Source organism: Chionomys nivalis, chromosome 6 (assembly GCF_950005125.1).
Source record: "Chionomys nivalis chromosome 6, mChiNiv1.1, whole genome shotgun sequence".
Lineage (NCBI taxonomy): Eukaryota > Metazoa > Chordata > Mammalia > Rodentia > Cricetidae > Chionomys > Chionomys nivalis.
Window position 1 is genome coordinate 42,967,766 of NC_080091.1, and position 17,295 is coordinate 42,985,060.

At 48.9% G+C, this 17,295-nt stretch overlaps 2 protein-coding genes across 3 annotated transcripts in view; one reads left to right on the forward strand and one right to left on the reverse strand.

The window, feature by feature from the left end:
• Evc (EvC ciliary complex subunit 1) overlaps nt 1-8,676 on the reverse strand; it is a 39,461-nt gene extending 30,785 nt beyond the window's left edge. For both annotated transcript variants that reach the window (XM_057772465.1, XM_057772464.1), the window contains exons 1-2: nt 8,390-8,676; nt 4,832-4,957 (exon numbers count right to left, since the gene is read on the reverse strand). In XM_057772465.1, the coding sequence (XP_057628448.1) occupies nt 4,832-4,957; nt 8,390-8,575 (312 nt within the window). In that variant the 5' untranslated portion in view covers nt 8,576-8,676. The remainder of the gene's footprint in view (nt 1-4,831; nt 4,958-8,389) is intronic.
• A 2,251-nt stretch (nt 8,677-10,927) lies between these two features.
• Nucleotides 10,928-17,295, forward strand: part of Evc2 (EvC ciliary complex subunit 2) — an 81,161-nt gene continuing 74,793 nt past the window's right edge. The window contains exon 1 of the mRNA XM_057772127.1: nt 10,928-11,142. Within this exon, the coding sequence (XP_057628110.1) occupies nt 10,963-11,142 (180 nt within the window). The 5' untranslated portion in view covers nt 10,928-10,962. The remainder of the gene's footprint in view (nt 11,143-17,295) is intronic.

Here is a 17,295-nt window from a genome sequence, read left to right on the forward strand (position 1 = left end):
TTTATGCTGTGGGATATTTGTTTAATGATGCAAAGATGTGTTGCATTATTTTATGTTGCATTTGTTTAACTCTGTAAAGCTGTGTTACTTTACCTGCCTAAAACACCTGATTGGTCTAATAAAGAGCTGAATAGCCAATAGTGAGGCAAGAGAGAGAAATAGGCAGGGCTAGCAGGCAGAGAGAATAAACAGGAGGAGAAATCTAGGCTCAAAAAAGAGAAGAGCAAGGAGTGAGCAAAGGAGAAGAAAGGAGATGACGATGCCAGGGGCCAGTCATCAAGCTAAACAGCCAGCCATAGAATAAGAAGTAAAGAAAAATATATAGAACAAAGAGAGATAAAAAGCCTAGAGGCAAAATGTAGTTAAAGAGAAACAAGATAATTTAAGTTAGAAAAGTGGGCTAGAAACAAGCCAAGCTAAGGCTGGCATTCATAAGTAAGAATAAGTCTCCATGTACTTACTTGGGAACAGGAAGGCAGGTTCACAAAGAATTAAAAAAAAAATTACAGGTACATAAACAAATGTTTGGACAGACAGACACTATCATTTAATTTTGATTCTTCAGTTTTGAAGTAATTAGGCTTTTAATACCTTGAGATGGATTAACAAGCATCTCCTGAAGGATTACGAACCATCTTCAATGGGAGAAACAACCACATAAAGTAACTGACCTTGGAGGCATTAGTCCTCACACTCCACGGTGCAGCAGGGTTGCTGGAGCTGACAACACTTCATATATTTCAACTGGATGAGTTGGAACTTTCCTCACTCAGAGGCGACAAGATAGTATCCAAGTCACATGTTACATGGATATTATCACACTGTACTCCACTGATGCAGATGATTATATGTGCCAATTCAAATGTAACAGTATGGCACTCTAGGTATAAACACACAGGCAATGTTCACACAGGGCTTTGGAATAGAACCTTAAACAAGAAAGGAATGGCTGGATCAGCCTCAATCTGCCCATTCAATCAACAGAGAGAGGGTCTAATATTCAAAGATAACAGGCGTGAAGCTTCCAGTTGACTTCCTGGGGTTGAGAAGACACTAGGCCCTGGGCAGCTGTAACACTGGTGTTCACCAGCCACAGAACCTAGTGGGCATTGCCTCCTGAGAAGCCACCTCTGACAGTGGGAGGGATCAAAACATCGCTCACCCTGTTCCTTGGCATGCTCTGCACTTCTTCTGAGGGCTTTACTAAGTTGTGGAGCTGACCTTGAACTTACGACCCACCTCAGCCTCCAAGCAGCTGGATTACAGAGCACACCAGATCTCGTGGTCCTCTGCCGTTTAATGCTTCATTTAACAGATGTAGAAGGAAAGGAGAGGAAAGGGGTGAAATGGGAGGAAGGCATGGTTTCTCCACCCACCCAACAGGGGACAGTGACACACTGCGGAGATGTAAAAGAAATGGAAGGGACAGACATGACTGTGCAGGAGGCAGGCAGAGTTGGGATGCCTGTGGAGGCAGGCACGATTGAAAAGTCTGGTGGGACCCCTGGGAATAGTCCTGCTGTGGGAAGCTCTACCTGTGAGGATGCCCGTGTGGCTACCTGTATCTTCCAGGTCTGTAGGGGAGGCCTGGCCTGCTTGGCCTGCTTTGGCTGGGAGATGGAGGACACAAGAGCCCTAGGCGTGTGGAGGCAAGGACAGGCATCTCCTGTCACCCGGACAGGATCTGGAGACCCCAGCTTTTCACAGCTGTCCTCACTGAATGTAAAAGCTCCAAATCTGATGGTTCCCCAGGAGATACAGTGATCCAAGAAATGGGTTGCTGTGCAAATTTACAAGGTAGAACCTCAGCCCAAACCAGGCATTTGTTCAGAAAACTGGTGGCGGTGTCACCGTGGAGAGAAGAGCTGTTTCCCCTGTCAGCCCTAAGGTGTTCTTTTTAGTCCTGCACAGTTGCCCCCCTAGGCCACACTTCTCCTCTTCATTAGCTAAGGCGAAAACAGAAGATGCAGAAAACCTTCCGGAAGTTTCTGTGTGTTTTAATCAACGGAGCTATTCATTAAACAGAGTTCATCTAGGTAGCAGCAGGACCTATCACAAGGCTGAGGTTCTCTGTGCACAGGGGAGGCGGCTGGGCTCACCAGGCAGAAACACGGCAGATATTTAACTCAGCTCTGGGCAATCATTAGCCTGGTAACGGGCACCTGCCAGGCGCGGAGGGAGACAGTAGAGTAAACCTCACTAGGCTGAAGAAAAATGAGGTAATCTCCCACTGCTGCACTGATGGAGTACCTTCTGAGCCGGGGATGCTGGCAGGACCCTGGGGACCCTGTGGGGGACTTCTGTGACTCTCGCAGTGAGGCACCTGAGGCTCAGACAGGTTATGTTTCCTCCCCAGTAGCACACAGCAAATGTAGCAGAGCTGGGATTGGTCCACACTGAGACCTGAGGCTAGTGCTGTTTCAGTGGAATCCAAACTATCTTACATGTGAGTGAGGGTTTTTCTTCTTTTTTTTTTTTTTAGCAGTTTTATCAATACAGAATTCATGCCCTATACAAGTCACACTTTTGTAATATGTAACCAACCCTCTCCAATGTTTCCCTAACACAGGAAGTATCACACAGGCGATTTCAGAATGGCTGACTGCAGTAGAGAAGCGCTGTGCTCTCTATGATTGCCCATCTGCCCCTTCCCTGGCAACCATTCAGCTACCTCCTGTCCACATAAATTCCTCATGCATGGATCCTTCTTGGTTCTGTGCACGGCTGGCTTCCGTCACTCTGGGTAACAATGGCCAGGCTTCCAAGGCGTATCAGTACTGCGCTCCTTTTCATGGCCAGTGTCACTTAGAGGGGATAGGTCACAATTCTCTGCTTTTGTTTAGTTTGAGTCTCGGTTTCAATAGGTAGCCCAGGCAGGCTCAAATTTACAATCCTCCTGCCTCAGCACCAGTGCTGAGATTATAGGTGCAGCCCACTGTGCCTGGCCGACAAACAACATACTGTCCATGTATTTCTTGGTTGATGGTCATTTGTGTTGTTTCCAATCTGGCTGTCGTGGACCAAGCTGGACATCTGTGTACAAGCATTTATGTGGGCATCGCTTTCCTATCTGTGTGTGGAATTTTAATGGTGTGTAGGGAGGGGGCAAGGCAGTCAAGAGAGATAAAGGAAGAGGGAAAGACAGAGAGATACCACACACCCACAGACTCTCACACACACTGTCCCAGGGACCCAAAGAGTCCCCCAGGGAGACAAGGATGAAAAGCTCTCAACAGAGACACAAACCTGTATACAGAGACACAGAGAGACAGAAACTTCAGAGCAGGGTTTAGAGATGCCCAGTGCTGAGGAGGGAGTGCAGCTCCTGGGCTCACAGGTCCTTCAGGATCCTGGAATCCCAGCAAGGCTCTCTCTTCACCTCCACAGCCTCCTTGAAGCTCTGAGGTCCAGGCTAGGCCCTTCCCCAGGAAAGAAGTATGTTCACTGGAATATTTGGGTGGCATAGGCCTCAAGCAATGTGGGGCAGCAAGCTGGTACCCTGCTTTGATTCCTAACCTTTGGGGAGGTTTGCTTCTAAGCAAACTACCACTCTATATGGCCCGCAGAGGATCCCAAACAGGGAAAACCGGGGGGGCCAAGGGCAGGTAGAGTAGGGGAGGGGAGCAGGGCTTGCTCTACAGGCACCAGGCAGACCTAGGGACATATCTGAGCTTGGCCACTCTCCAGTTTTAGGACCCAGAAAGTGACCTGTCTTTGAGCCCCAGTTTTCTCATCAGACAATGAGAACAAAAAGGAAAACTGGAGAGAGATAGGAGGACACAAACCCAGCAGATCGATGACCCTGCCTCGACTTGAAGTATGCAGTATTTCCTGGGGCACCAGGGAACGTTGAGTGACGTCCTTCTGTCCTTACTGAGGGAGCTCACCCTGGTCATGCTCCATGGGTCAACTGAAGCTGGATGGAGAAGACCCCGGAAGGGGAGACTCCATCTTCTAGGATTGGTGCCAGGTATCCAGCCTTCCCTCGGCTGCCTGTTTACTTAGAGTAATAAAATTCAGTTAGAGACTAAAACTGGGGCATGAGTGATAACAGCTGGACTCTGACAGCAATCAGTCCATCAGCCAAACTCTCAGGAGGTGCTGAGGGGCTAGCAGTGGTGTGCTCATGATGACTCCCCCACGGCTAGGAAAGGGGGCTGGGTGTGGCTGTGCAAAGAAACGGGCAAATATTTGTTTCGGGAATTTTGTCTGTGTTGTCGTCTGATGTCCAATGGAGGAGAGCATTGGTTTGAGAGGCGGGGTTCACAGTCAGCCGGACAGAATGGATCATGGGGTTCCCTGGTGGGTTCGGGAGAAGGGAAAGAGAGGCCCTCGGAAGAGGAAGAGGCAGGGCGGAGAAGCCGCACAGTTTTGCGAACCTGGAAGCGGATGGCAGTGGTGTGTCGCTGTCGCCTGTGGTTCTCTCAGGCTTTTATCCTGACGTTTATCCCTGAGTTTTATTTTTTAATAAATGATAAAAGAAATCTCAATAAATGTTAGTAGCATGGTGCTGTGGTAACTGAAACACAAAGGGAACAGAGCACATGCCACACTAAACTCTAGTTATCCCATGGTCATGTGAACCCTACCTGAGGTGGCCAGAGACAAGCACTAGAGAACTCTCTGGGGTGTCAGGACTTGAATGATGAGGGAGCATACCTTTATTAAAACTCATTCAACTGTGGACTTACAATCTGTGCCTTTTACTATTCGTCCATGACAATTCCTGGGGAAATAGATCAGCCAGTGTCTTGGAGCATGACACCTTGGTGCCAGGAAGACAGTCCCATACCCAGCATGTGTCCATGGAAGCACAGAGACCCAGACTAACCTCAGGAGCATCCTCATCCCGAGAAGTCGTCATTTCTCTCTGGCGTCTCCTGACCCGGGAGCCAGTGTCTGGCAGGCTGTGTGCAGTGGTCTCTGAACTTCTGAGCAGGCGCTGGGTGTCATCTTTCTGAAAACCCAAATGTGGTGGAGAGAAAGCAGATGCTGAAATCAATCAGCCTTGCCAACCCCCTGAACTTTAGCCTCCAGATCCCCACTTAGCAGCCACCTCTGTTCACCATGTGCACTTTCTGCCTCCTTTACCCCCCAGGCATCGACTAGAGTCCTTTAAAAAACCCTGGCCACTCTGGTCATCTTTCTAAGAAATCCCCTAGGGTGCATACATATCTCAGGTGTCCCCAAGGGGAGTCTTGTCCCAGGAGATGCCACACTGGGAGTAAAGCTTGCAGTGTTTCTCAGTTTCTGTTCTACATTCTTTTATGCAGCCATGATAAATACTCCAGCAGAAGGAATGGCACCTGTGCGCATTCATTCCTCTCTGCTCCTGATTGTGACATGACTAGCTGCTTCAAGTTCCTGCTTTGACTCCCGCATGGTGATGGACTGATTTGGAGTTGCAAGCTAAAATAAGCCCTCTTCTCCCTAAGCTGCTTGCTGTCAAGTTCATCTCATCACAGAAACAGGCATGGAATCAGAACAGAAACTGCGATCCCCGAGGGCCACTTTTTGGGGGAGACGTGCAGGTAGTATTTCCCCTGTTGTTCTCAGCAAAACCACTGGGTGATTTTTTTTTTTAAATAATGATCTTGGTCACCTTTAACAGAGGAGTTATTTCTACTATGGACAACAATCAGTAGACGTGCGATCTGCAACCCCATCACTTAGCAGGTGTCATCACTGACATTCACGGGTTTCATAGCTATCTGTGGACACGCCTTGCAGTGGAGGGTAGCCACATGCTTATCCAGGTGGCTGTGAGCACAGCAAGGCCCACTTCACCTTTTCCACTCACTCTCCTTGTCAAGCAAACTTTCCTGTTGCGGCTGAGTGTCCAGCTTTCTGCCGTTGTGCTTCCTGTTCCCGAGAGGTGGTCCTGAAGCCCTGTCTAGCATTCTGTAGTACCTTAGGGCTATGATGTACCTGTCAGAGAAGAACCTAGTGGGAGAGAACCTGCCCCAGGCTGGAATTCTGGAGCTCCTTGCTGTGGGGTCCACAGAGAGAATTAACAATACATAGTCAACAAAACTTTAAACTAATACAGGTCACTCTTGAAGGTGGACTGATAGAAAAAAGAGGCTCAAGGGATCCCAGGCAGTATTTTCCAGGGAAAGATTTATTGTTTATCTGTTCAGAGCAGGCATGAGGACACAGCTGAACTCCCAGAACCATGCCAAAAAAGCCAGGTATGGGGGTGTACACTTTCAACCCCAGTGCAGGGAGGAAGACACAGGTGACCGTCAGCCTAGCCTACTTGCTAGGTTCTAGGCCAGTGAAAGACTCTGTCTCCAAAAACCAAGCTGAATAATGTCTTAGGAATGACAGCAAGGTCCTCTGGCCTTGACATAACACACACATGTGCACAGGCACCTGGATACATACATATGCCTGCACACCTATGAACATGTATGCACAGCCACACAGGGGCCAGCAGGATGATTTGGTGGGTAAAGGCAGTTGCCACCAAGGTTGATGACCTGAGCTCTATCTTCTGAACCCACTCGGTGGAAGAGGAGAACTGATTTGGACAAACTGATATCTACAAGCATGCTTTGGCATGCGTACATGCTCAAGAACCCCCCCCCCACACACACACACAAATAATTGTATTTATGCACTGGTGATCTGATTGTGTACTAAATTAGTCAGGGCTATGATTCAGCATCACTGAGTACCCAGCCTTGTTCCAGACCTTGGAGGGAAGCCTCTTAGACAAAGTAAGAGAAGAATCATAAATGGGGGAACAAGCCTCTGAGGCCCCAGGAGGAGGATGAGCGAACACTGCAAAGGGCCTGATGCAGACACAGGCCTGGCAATGTCAGGATGTCAGGGTGGGTCTCTGGGCAGAGAGGACAGACAATATCGCCCAAAAGTTCAGGGTGCTCTTGTTTTTCTTCAATTTGTTGACTGTGTGAGGGAGGACTACCCAGTCAGAGGAGACTCACTAAAGATTTCTGGAGAGAACCCACCCTCCCAGCAGAGGTAAAAGCATCTTTCTACTCCCACAGTTGGCCAGGAGGCCAAGGGTCACAAGAGATCTGAGGACAAACTCTAACAAGAAGGGCAAAACCCAAAACAAACAAAAGGAACGACTGGGGGTGGGAGTGAGGAGTCACAAGACAGACAACGGATCAGTACAGCGTCCTCAGAGAGTTGAGAGGCAGTCCATTCACCAATGGGGAGTTTAGGATACGACGAGAAAGCTCGGGGAGCAGAAAAGACCTCCTGAAAATCAAAATATAGACACTAAACCACAGGAATAAAACTGAGCAAAGCCTCCCAGCTTCATATGTGTTATATATGCATGTGTATGTATATGTATGAATCATGAGCACCCCTTCCCCCCCACACGATATCCATCCTACAGTTCAGGGCTGCTCACAATCGTAGCTGACTAGTACAAAGGGTTATCTGAAAAGAGTCTTGATAACAGAGAGAAAGAAGATAAGGAGAGGCCGAAATCAATCCAGACATGTGTGAGTTCTTGAGAGAAGTGAGGGACTGAGAAAAATAATCCTCAACCAAACATGTTTCTAGATGGAGCCAAATGCTCAGCATGACAGCGGAGATCTGGAAGAAGTCAAAGCTGCCACAACCCAGAGTGCCCAATGGGTCTCATCACAACTGATCAGGTTCCTCCATGCCAAGAGTCTCCCCAGATATCCTGTGTTACTGAAATAGTTGTTCAGGCACAAAGTACCTTTGCCATTCCTGGACATTAGACCATGCACTTGCTGTACCGCCAGGCTGTTTTACCCTCTCCCCTCTCCCACACTTTCCTCATTTGCAAAATGAGGCCAGACAAAGAGTTGATTCAAAGTTGGAGAGTTTAGTGCCTGGGTCAGAGGGCCTAGCTCAGTGCCTGGAACAGACAGCTCTCAAGAAATGCTAGCCTGTTTCTACACCACTACAGCACCCATCCGTTTGTGTTATGACCAAATGATGACTGGAAATGTGTCTTTCCTGCTCGTCCATGTGGCATTCAAAACCCTGGGTCTGTGTGACCCCCAGCAGAAAGAAGGTCCTCAGTCACCTCACAGGGGAAGTCCTGCAGCTCCACCTCAAGGAAGCAAGAGTGAGCATCCCAGGACAAACGCTAGCCCTCCTCTCCCCTACACCGAGCTGGGTGCATCTGCTGGGATACTGTCCAAACTTCTAACTACATCCGAAAGCACTGAGGCCCAGAAGGGCTTGGGGGCGACAGTCTTTCTGAGGCTCCTAGGCCAGTGCTCTAGGCCACTCAGTCCATGTCCTTCCTCAGAAAGCCCTAACCCTCATAATCTGCGCACAACAGCACTCAGAGGATGCAGAGATGGGATCCAGAGAATGCAGCCCAGGACCCTAACAGAGGAGGAGAGCACTCGATCCTCCTGCTGGGACCCACCTGGAGTCGCGTGCGCAGGCGGCTGGCGCGGCAGCCTAGCCACAGGCCGAGGCCCAGGCCGAGTGCGGCGCCCAGCAGCACCGCGGGAACCAGCAATGTGGGTGCAGCCCGCAGCGCTTCCCGACCCAGCTGCAGCCGGGCATCGCTTGTGCAGGCCATGGGGACTCGGGCAGGTGACTGCCACATCCCGCCGCCCGCCAGCTCTGCCCCTCCGCGCTCTTCCCCGCTGCGCCCAAGTCCGGGGAGGAGCCTGGATCTGCGGGCCCCAAACTTTCAGCCATTCCGGGCCATCCCTACCGTGCACTGAGCATGCGCAGCCGAGGCGCGCCTTCCAGCCCGAGGACCCAAAAGCTGGAGCAAGAGAGCATCACTCCTCCCAGTTCTCTGAGCAGCAGCTCCTTTGCGGTCACTGAGCAGCCAGGCTGCCCCGAGTCCTGGCCTGGCAACCCCATTAAGCCCAGCAACACTTCCTAAGTAGCTGTTGACCTGTCGCATCCGACTCTCGCGCTGTTCCTGGAGCTGGTCGACCTTTTCTAAAGGGCACGCAGCAGCGCTATCTCTGCACTGATTGCTTGATTCCTTTTAATCCTGTAACTCCCCGAGAAAGAATCTTCTCCAGGAGCGAAAGTCACATTCGTGCCCCTCTAGAACCCAGACATCTCTTCATTTTGTCATTTACCGTTCTACGTGGGGAGGATGGGAGCCAGCACTTCGGTCTCTTCAAAGACGGAAACTGACAGAGAAGGTGGCTTATTCAAGGTCTGACAACTCAGAACAAGTTGGTAGTGGCTGTTCACATCTATAGCTTCAGGTCACACACCTTCTATAAAGACCTTCCTGTTTCCTCAGGGCATCTCCCGGAACATTGTCCTGGTAAAAGCCGCATGCTGCAACTTTGTGTTTATTTGGATGCTCAGGCCGGAGCTTTCAACTTAACAAGGCCAGGCAGCGGCATACAGCTGTGATCCGTGGAACACTCAAACTGTATAGGAGACAAAGACAGACCGTTTTAAAATAATAAATCCATTTAAAATGAATGCTGTGGCTGGGCAGTAGTGGCTCACACCTTTAATCCCAGCACTCTGGAGGCAGAGGCAGGTGGATCTTTGTGAGTTTGAGGCTAGCCTGGTCTACAGAGTGAGTTCCAGGACCGGCTCCAAAGCTACACAGAGAAACCCTGTCTCGAAAAAGAAAGAAAAGAAGAAAGAAAAAAAGAAAGAAAGAAGGAGGGAAGAAAGAAAGAAAGAAGTGCTGCTTGTGTTTTATCATCTAAAATCACTTAACACTGCCCCCAGGATGCCTGGCAGTTTTCAAGGGTGCAATATTTGGTATGAAAGGCACAGCTAGAATACTCTCAGACCTGCAAACTCATGGCCTTGTCCACGTAAGTTCAAGAATGGTGTGTGTGCCTCACTGGAGGTGTAGAGAAGCTGGTGCAGGGGGCTCCCTAGCAGCTGTCCAGCAGTACAGCTCACAGAAGACCTAGTGCCTGTGACAGGAAAAGGGAAGTCACCAGAGCCCAGAAGACAGACTACCCTCCCAGCTCTTCCCTCTTGGAATACATTGGCCAAGTGATGGCTTCACTGTTGAAGGGGAGGCTGGGTAAGTCCAGGGAGATTCCCCAAGCCCCGATTAGAAAGCGGGTGCTCTGCTCAGGCTGGGTTGAATTGGACCCCATTGGGGGTGAGGGCCACCTTTTTTTCTTTGCCCCCACCTCTGCTCTGTTGTTCCCTGTAGCAGCCAGACATGATAAGCTAAATAGAAACAAAAGGAAGTTTTTTACTTCCAAATATTATCACCGGCCAGAGTAGGACTCAGCCATCAATAAGTTTAACGGAAGCCTGAGTCTCAGTAGTTTAACCTAAAACAATACCTGGTTGCAGGAAGAACCACAAACTGAGATTACCTGAGCACCACACAATAACAGATCATCCAAAGGAAATGCCTAATGTTCCAACCGTTGTAGATAGGATCACCTGCACATTCATGAGGACACCCCTAGACAAATCTGGGGCCCTGAACCTTAGAAACCCCTCACCCCCACCTTTACTACTGTAAAAACCCAACTCTAACTGAGCTCGGGGCTCTCCGATTATTCCAATACATTGGACAAGTGGGAAAGACCGAGTTTGCAATAAAGGCTTTGAAATAAAGGTTTGAAATAAAGGCTCTTTTCTTTTACATAGGGGACTAGGTCTCCTAGTTGGTTTTGGGAGGACTTCGCGGAATTAGGCATAACACTCTCTGCGCTATTAAGTAACCTTGGCTTTCTAATGCCTCTCAGGTTTCTAAACCCGCTGCGGAAGAGACTGAGAATTCAGTCAGTGTCTCTAGAGAGTCAGTTGGCGTTAGTGGGGACCCTTGTCACCCTCAGGGAAAGAGAATGGCGGGTGATTTGGGGTGGGGCGCTAAGGCGCTGCGCTGCTCCCTCCCACGCGGCTCCAAACTCCAGATGCCAGTGTTCCAGAAAACTTTCCAGGCGACTCTCACTGAGCATGCTCCGTGGCGGGGCGGGCCTGGGGTCCGGAAGCTCCGGGACTCCGCGGGGCCTGTGTGGGGTCTGCAGCCACCAGATGGGGGCGACGGGTCCCACGGTCGCCCGGGGACGAGTCACGTGGGTACTTGCTGGGGGTGTCCTGGCCGCAGCCCTGGTTCTGGGCGCAGGTCCCCGTGCTTTCCCTCCTGCCTTCCAGGCACTGGGCCCGGAGTCTCCGTCCAGAACCGGCCCTGCAGGACCCCAACCAAGCGCGCAGGTAAGGGGGCCGGGCTTCTGGGTCTGTAAACACCCCCTGGAAGAATCCCGCCCTGTTGATCATATGAAGGGAGAGGCTGAATCTCTGCCTGGTGGTGCCTCTGGGTGCGTTCTGTATGTACCATGGAATTGGAACTCCAGTACTGGTGGAGCCTCAGGCTTGGTAGCTCTGGGCTTGTAGAAGATCTAACCCAGATCTGCATCCGAGGAGTTACATGTCTGAGGGCAAATGACTTCATATTTCTCCCATTCTCAGGTCCCTAGGAACCAGGTCATAGGAAGTCACCCTGCATTAGGTTCATTCATGTATATAAGGGTAGCAGTGTGGTGAGGAAGCTGGGAAGATGGGCTGGGTTTTTATCTGCCTCAACTCCCCTGGGAGGAGTAACCACTGGCCCTGTTCGTGGTTCCAGAATTGGAAAAGCTCAGAATCCCCATTGCTCCATAAGCCCCTCTCCCCAAACTGGTCCAAAATCCTCCTGCTTTCTGCTTGGACCAACTTACACACCTCCTCCCTGACCTTTGCTACTCCTTTGGCTCGGCCTATCTCCTCTGGCTCTTGGCTGCCTTTCCCCTTAATTTACCCATCCGCCTTAATTTACATCCTACCTTCTGCTGGTCAGCTTTGCTTATCAGCCTGAGACAACATAGAATGACCTGGGAAGGCTGTTTAAATGAGAGATTTCTTGGATTAGGTTGAACTGTGGATTTGGCCTGTAGTGGGGGTGGAGAGCTATCTTGATGTGGGAAGACCACATCAAGAATAGTGCCATTCCCTGGGCAGGGACCTTTACCTCTGTAAGATTAGAGAAAGCAAGCTGACTACTTAGCCTGCATGCATTTATTCCCCTCTGCCTTTAACTGTGGCTGTGATGTGACCAGTTGCTTCAAGCTCTTGGCTTTCAGGCAAGAATAGCTTCTAACTTAGAATCGTAAGCAGAAATAAACCCCTTTCCCTTGTAAGCTGCTTTTTGTCAGGGTGTCTATCACCGCAGCCGAAATGAAGCTAGAGCATCTCTCATCTACTCCCTGAAGATTCCTGGGGGATTGTCCACATCTGTGCTCATCACTTCCCCGCATCCCTCCCCTCAACATGGCCCCGGGAGCAAATCCAGCTTCTGTTCCCAGGAGACCCTGGCCAGTGGTGCGGCCTGTTGGCACCAGCTCTAGCATCACCTGCCCACTCTCCACTTGTCGACCTGAGTATTCTCACAAGGCTACTCTTGCTGTGACTTAGAACTCCAAGGGCCATTCTGTCCCCTTTCTATCACTTACAGTCTTAGGTTGTCACTCTATAGTCCCTGGATTGGGCTTTAAGCCCAGTGACTACCATTTTCATCAAGTCCTTTTCCTTACTCCTCCCGGGGAGGGGAGGTGCAAGTGGCCCATTTTCAGAGGACAAACAAGGCCTGTGAAAGCTGCTGTGGCCCTGGCCTGTGCTCTCACTGTGGCCCCCATATCAGAAGCTTTCGCTGGTCCCTCTGTCTACTTCCTACCCTCAATATGTGCATCTAAGAGTAATTTCTGTACAGGGGGTTGGAGAGATAAACTCCTAATTGTCTGCTGATTAAGCAGGCACTTTGACGGGGAGGTAGGTCCTCTGGGAGCTACTAGGGGAGGAGAAAGATTCAGATGGAGAAGCCACAGAGTGGAAACATTTGGGAGGATAGGTAGAAAGGGCTCCATGGGAAGGATCCTGGTGGGTGTGGCCCGGTCCTCTTTGACTTGATTGTCTTTGGTCCAATAGTAGCCAGGCATCCTTGGTCAGACCTTCACTTCCTGGTGTGTGGTACTTGACTGCCTCCTGGGTGGACGTGAGCTAGGGGGCAGGTGTCCTCTTTCATCTCTTCACAAGAGATGCTCACCAAGGTTAGGTTGCCAGTGGTTCTAAGAGTGGCTCCAGGAACCCTGGGTTCCTGAACCTTTCCAGGGGTCCACAGAGTCAGGGCTATTTTTATGGTGTTACCAAAACTAAACATGAGACATTGGGGGAGGGGAATTCACACAGAGGCAGATATGAAAATTCAGATGTATCTATTAATTCAGACACAGGTGACTACAAAAGTTAAAAATTTTTTCTTTTAATTTGGAAAAGCTAGCAATTATAAAATCTCCTAGTTATGTGACTATAGGATTCTTGTTCATATTTTAAAAATGGATATTTGACTATTCTGTTCTCTTTTAAATACAGACTTTCTGTAGTGCAGGAGAAATAAAGTAAATACTGAAAACCGGAATCCATTCGAACCTAAGCTCTTCAGTTCTTTCAAACTGTGTGTAAAGAATCTCAAAGCCAGCAAGTTTGGGAGCCGCTATCCCCCTGCAACTCCAGTCTAGTTCCCTAGAGTTTGGGGATGAACTAAGCTAAGTGTGTGCTCAGAAGAAGGCCCACTCCTCATATTCATGGTTTTACTTAAATATGAAGCAATGGTTTAGGTTGACTGGCATGCTAAACTGAATGCACTGGGTGTGTCTTAGGGAAGAGGGGAGAAAGGAGAAGGGGAGAAGGAGTGGGAAGAGGGAGGTTAAGGCAGAGAAGGGAGGGGAAGGAAGAGATGTCAGTGAGCCTGGCATTGTGAGAAAGGCATTGTCTGTTGTAGTCTTTTCTGTGTCTTTATTGTTGTTACATTCTAGCTTTGCTGTTGTAGTTACACTGTATCTTTGTTGTTACACTGTATCTTTGGTTATTATTTTTCTTTGTTGCTGTTACACTGTATTTGTTGTTATTAGACTGTCTTTGTTGATATACTGTATCTTTTGTCTTGTTATACTATCTTTGTTGTTGCCCTACATCTTGATTGTTGTCACACTGTATCTTTGTTGCTGCTACACTTTATCTTTGTTGTTGCTAAACTGTATTTTCATTGTTTATTGTTGCTCTGCATTTTAGAATTACTATTGCTGTGGTAAAAAACATCATGACCAAAAGCAACCCAAGGAAGAAAGGGTTTATTTGGCTTATGCTTCCACATCTTAATTTGTCACTGAAAGAAGTCAGGACAGGAACTCAAGCAGGGCTAGAACCTAGAGGCAGGAGCTGATGCAGAGGCCGTGGAGGGATGCTGCTTGCTGGCTTGCACATCATGGCTTGCTCAGTCTGCTTTCGGTGTCCTTAGTTTATAGTGAATTCAAGTTCAGCTTCGGCTACCTGAGCCCCTGTCTCCAAAAAGAAATCTCTTTACTTTGTCCCTTCTCTCCCCACATATACTGGTTAGTTTAGCTATCAATTTGTCACAACTTAGAGTCAGCTGAGGGGTAGTGAGTCTCAGTTGAGGAATTATCTACTTCAGGGTGGCCCTAGGGGCATCTGAGGGGGATTGTCGTAGTTGTTAATGTGTGAAGATTTGTGAACATGAGTGTGAGCAGCACTGGTCTGTGGGCTGGGCACCGAGTTGCATAATAGTGAAGAGAGCGGATGCAGCAGCAGCAGCAGTAGCTATAGCAGCAGCAACATCAGTAGCTATAGCAGCAGCAGCATCAGTAGCTATAGCAGCAGCAGCATCAGTAGCTATAGCAGCAGCAGCAGTAGTAGCTATAGCAGCAGCAGCAGCAGTAGCTATAGCAGCAGCAGCAGTAGCTATAGCAGCAGCAGCAGCAGTAGCTATAGCAGCAGCAGCAGCAGTAGCTATAGCAGCAGCAGCAGCAGTAGCTATAGCAGCAGCAGCAGTAGCTATAGCAGCAGCAGCAGTAGCTATAGCAGCAGCAGCAGTAGCTATAGCAGCAGCAGCAGCAGCAGCAGCAGCAGCAGCAGCAGCAGCAGGCCATGAGTGATCTCACTTCTCTATGCTCCTGACTGTCATGTGATGTGATGTGACTAACCGCTTGGAGTCCTGCCTTGACTTTCCCCGAAGTGATGCACCGTAACCTAGAATTCACTGTAAACCAGATCAACCCTTCCCTCTCTTATGCTCCCTGCCAGGGTATTTATTTATTTATTTATTTATTTATTTATTTATTTATTTATTAAAGATTTCTGCCTCCTCCCCACCACCGCCTCCCATTTCCCTCCCCCTCCCCCAATCAAGTCCCCCTTCCTCATCAGCCTGAAGAGCAGTCAGGGTTCCTCGGACTTCCCACTTCCTTCTAGGTCTAGTAAGGTGAGCATCCAAACTGCCTAGGCTTCCACAAAGCCAGTACGTGCAGTAGGATCAAAACCCAGTGTCATTGTTCTTGACTTCTCAGCAGTCTTCATTGTCCGCTATGTTCAGGGAGTTTGGTTTTATCCTATGCTTTTTCAGACCCAGGCCAGCTGGCCTTGGTGAGTTCCCGATAGATCATCCCCATTGTCTCAGTATGTGGGTGCACCCCTCGCGGTCCTGAGTTCCTTGCTCGTGCTCTCTCTCCTTCTGCTCCTGATTTGGACCTTGGGATTTCAGTCTGGTGCTCCAATGTGGGTCTCTGTCTCTGTCTCCTTTCATCGCCTGATGAAGGTTAATATCCAGAAGGATAACTGTATGTTTTTCTTTGGGTTCACCTTCTTATTTAGCTTCTCTAGGATCACGAATTATAGGCTCAATGTCCTTTATTTATGGCTAGAAACCAAATATGAGTGAGTACATCCAATGTTCCTCTTTTTGGGTCTCCTGCCAAGGTTTTTATCACAGCAGTAGAACTGAAACTAGGAAACCACTCCTACTTTTTTTTTAATATCCTGTCTATATAGTATAGGTATCAAGGTAGTGTATTGTACGTGCAGAGTACAAATTACATATATAAATAGTATAATATAAACCATATCATTTATGAAATGTGATTCTTCTTATTGTCTCTTTTGCACTTTTCTCAAGTCCCGTGAGGAGGGCATATTTGATGATTTGTGTTTCAGAGCAGCTAACTTGTAGGCATCTGTTGTATGGCTTTGATACGTCCTATCTGGATCCTGGTCTGACAATCACCAAGTTTCGGTACTGCTGTTTCTAGCACTGCACTCAGTGCAACTTTCTCTGGTTGCAAGGTGGTGATATTTAGTTTGCTCAAGAATTTTGTAGAAATGATGATGGTGATGGCACAGCAGCCACAGTGATGGGGCAGTCCACTCTCTGGGTCACTGAATGTACTGTGTTAGCTGCTCTCTGTACATTGCCCAGTTTAGTTCTTCAAAGTATGACATGGACAGTGTGATTTGCCCTCTCTCTAGATGAGGAAACTGAAGTCATGGTGACTGCAAGGATCATGCACAATAGACCTGGTACCCCAAGCTTTTGCTCACATATGGGCTTAGTCCCATAGGGAAGTGCTTTGTGGACCTGATCATAAAGGCTCAGGACTAAATGGACATTTGCCCTTTGCTGTTGCTCAGCTACCTGGGTGCATTGGCTACTATGTTCGCATGGCTGTTGAAAGGGCCCCCGTGGCTGGAGGTGGCTGGGACAGCTCTATTGAGTTCAACCATTCTATGTAAAGATCCTTTGACAAAAAGTGGGAGATAAGAAGAAAGTGTGGGGTTGATGTGGGAGCCATGTTTTAAGTCTACCATTTATTAAGGATGCCCAGGAGGTGCTTGGAGCTGTCCCTGATGCCTGGGTCACAAGTCATGAAAATAAGACATACCAAGATCTGTCCCCATTCTGGAGGGACATGAGTTTTCTCAGCTGGAGAAAGTGCATAGTGGTGGTTGTAGCTGTTTGGTGTGGCTGTTGGTGCTGTGGATACAGACAAAACAGGCAGTTTGAATGGGGGTTGATGTAGCAGGCACTGTCCACGGGTATCAGGAAAGAGTTTTGAGGGGCTGCTAGGTGGGCAGAGGGCAGAGACTCACGTGGAATGCAGAGGGGAGAGGAGCTTCCTGGTGAGGCCTTGCTGTTCTGAGTAAGTGGGCAGCATGAATGGATTTGATTTCAGGTTGTCCCCAAGTATTATGTCCTGTGTAAAAATGGCTTTATGATGTTACTGTAGTTAACAGAACAAAAGAAAGTTCTAAATCAAGATGGTTTTCAAATGCATTACTGGGAACCTGTGACTGCAGGTTATAGCACAGAGGGAGACCCACACGCTGTCTGAGGACATTCTTAGTGTTGGGTTGATGAAAGCTAGAGATTTGCTAGGCTAGTACATTCCAGAAGGTTTTATCAGCCGGATAGTGGTGGCGCATGCCTTTAATCCCAGCACTCGGGAGGCAGAGGCAGGCGGATCTGTGAGTTTGAGGCCAGTCTGG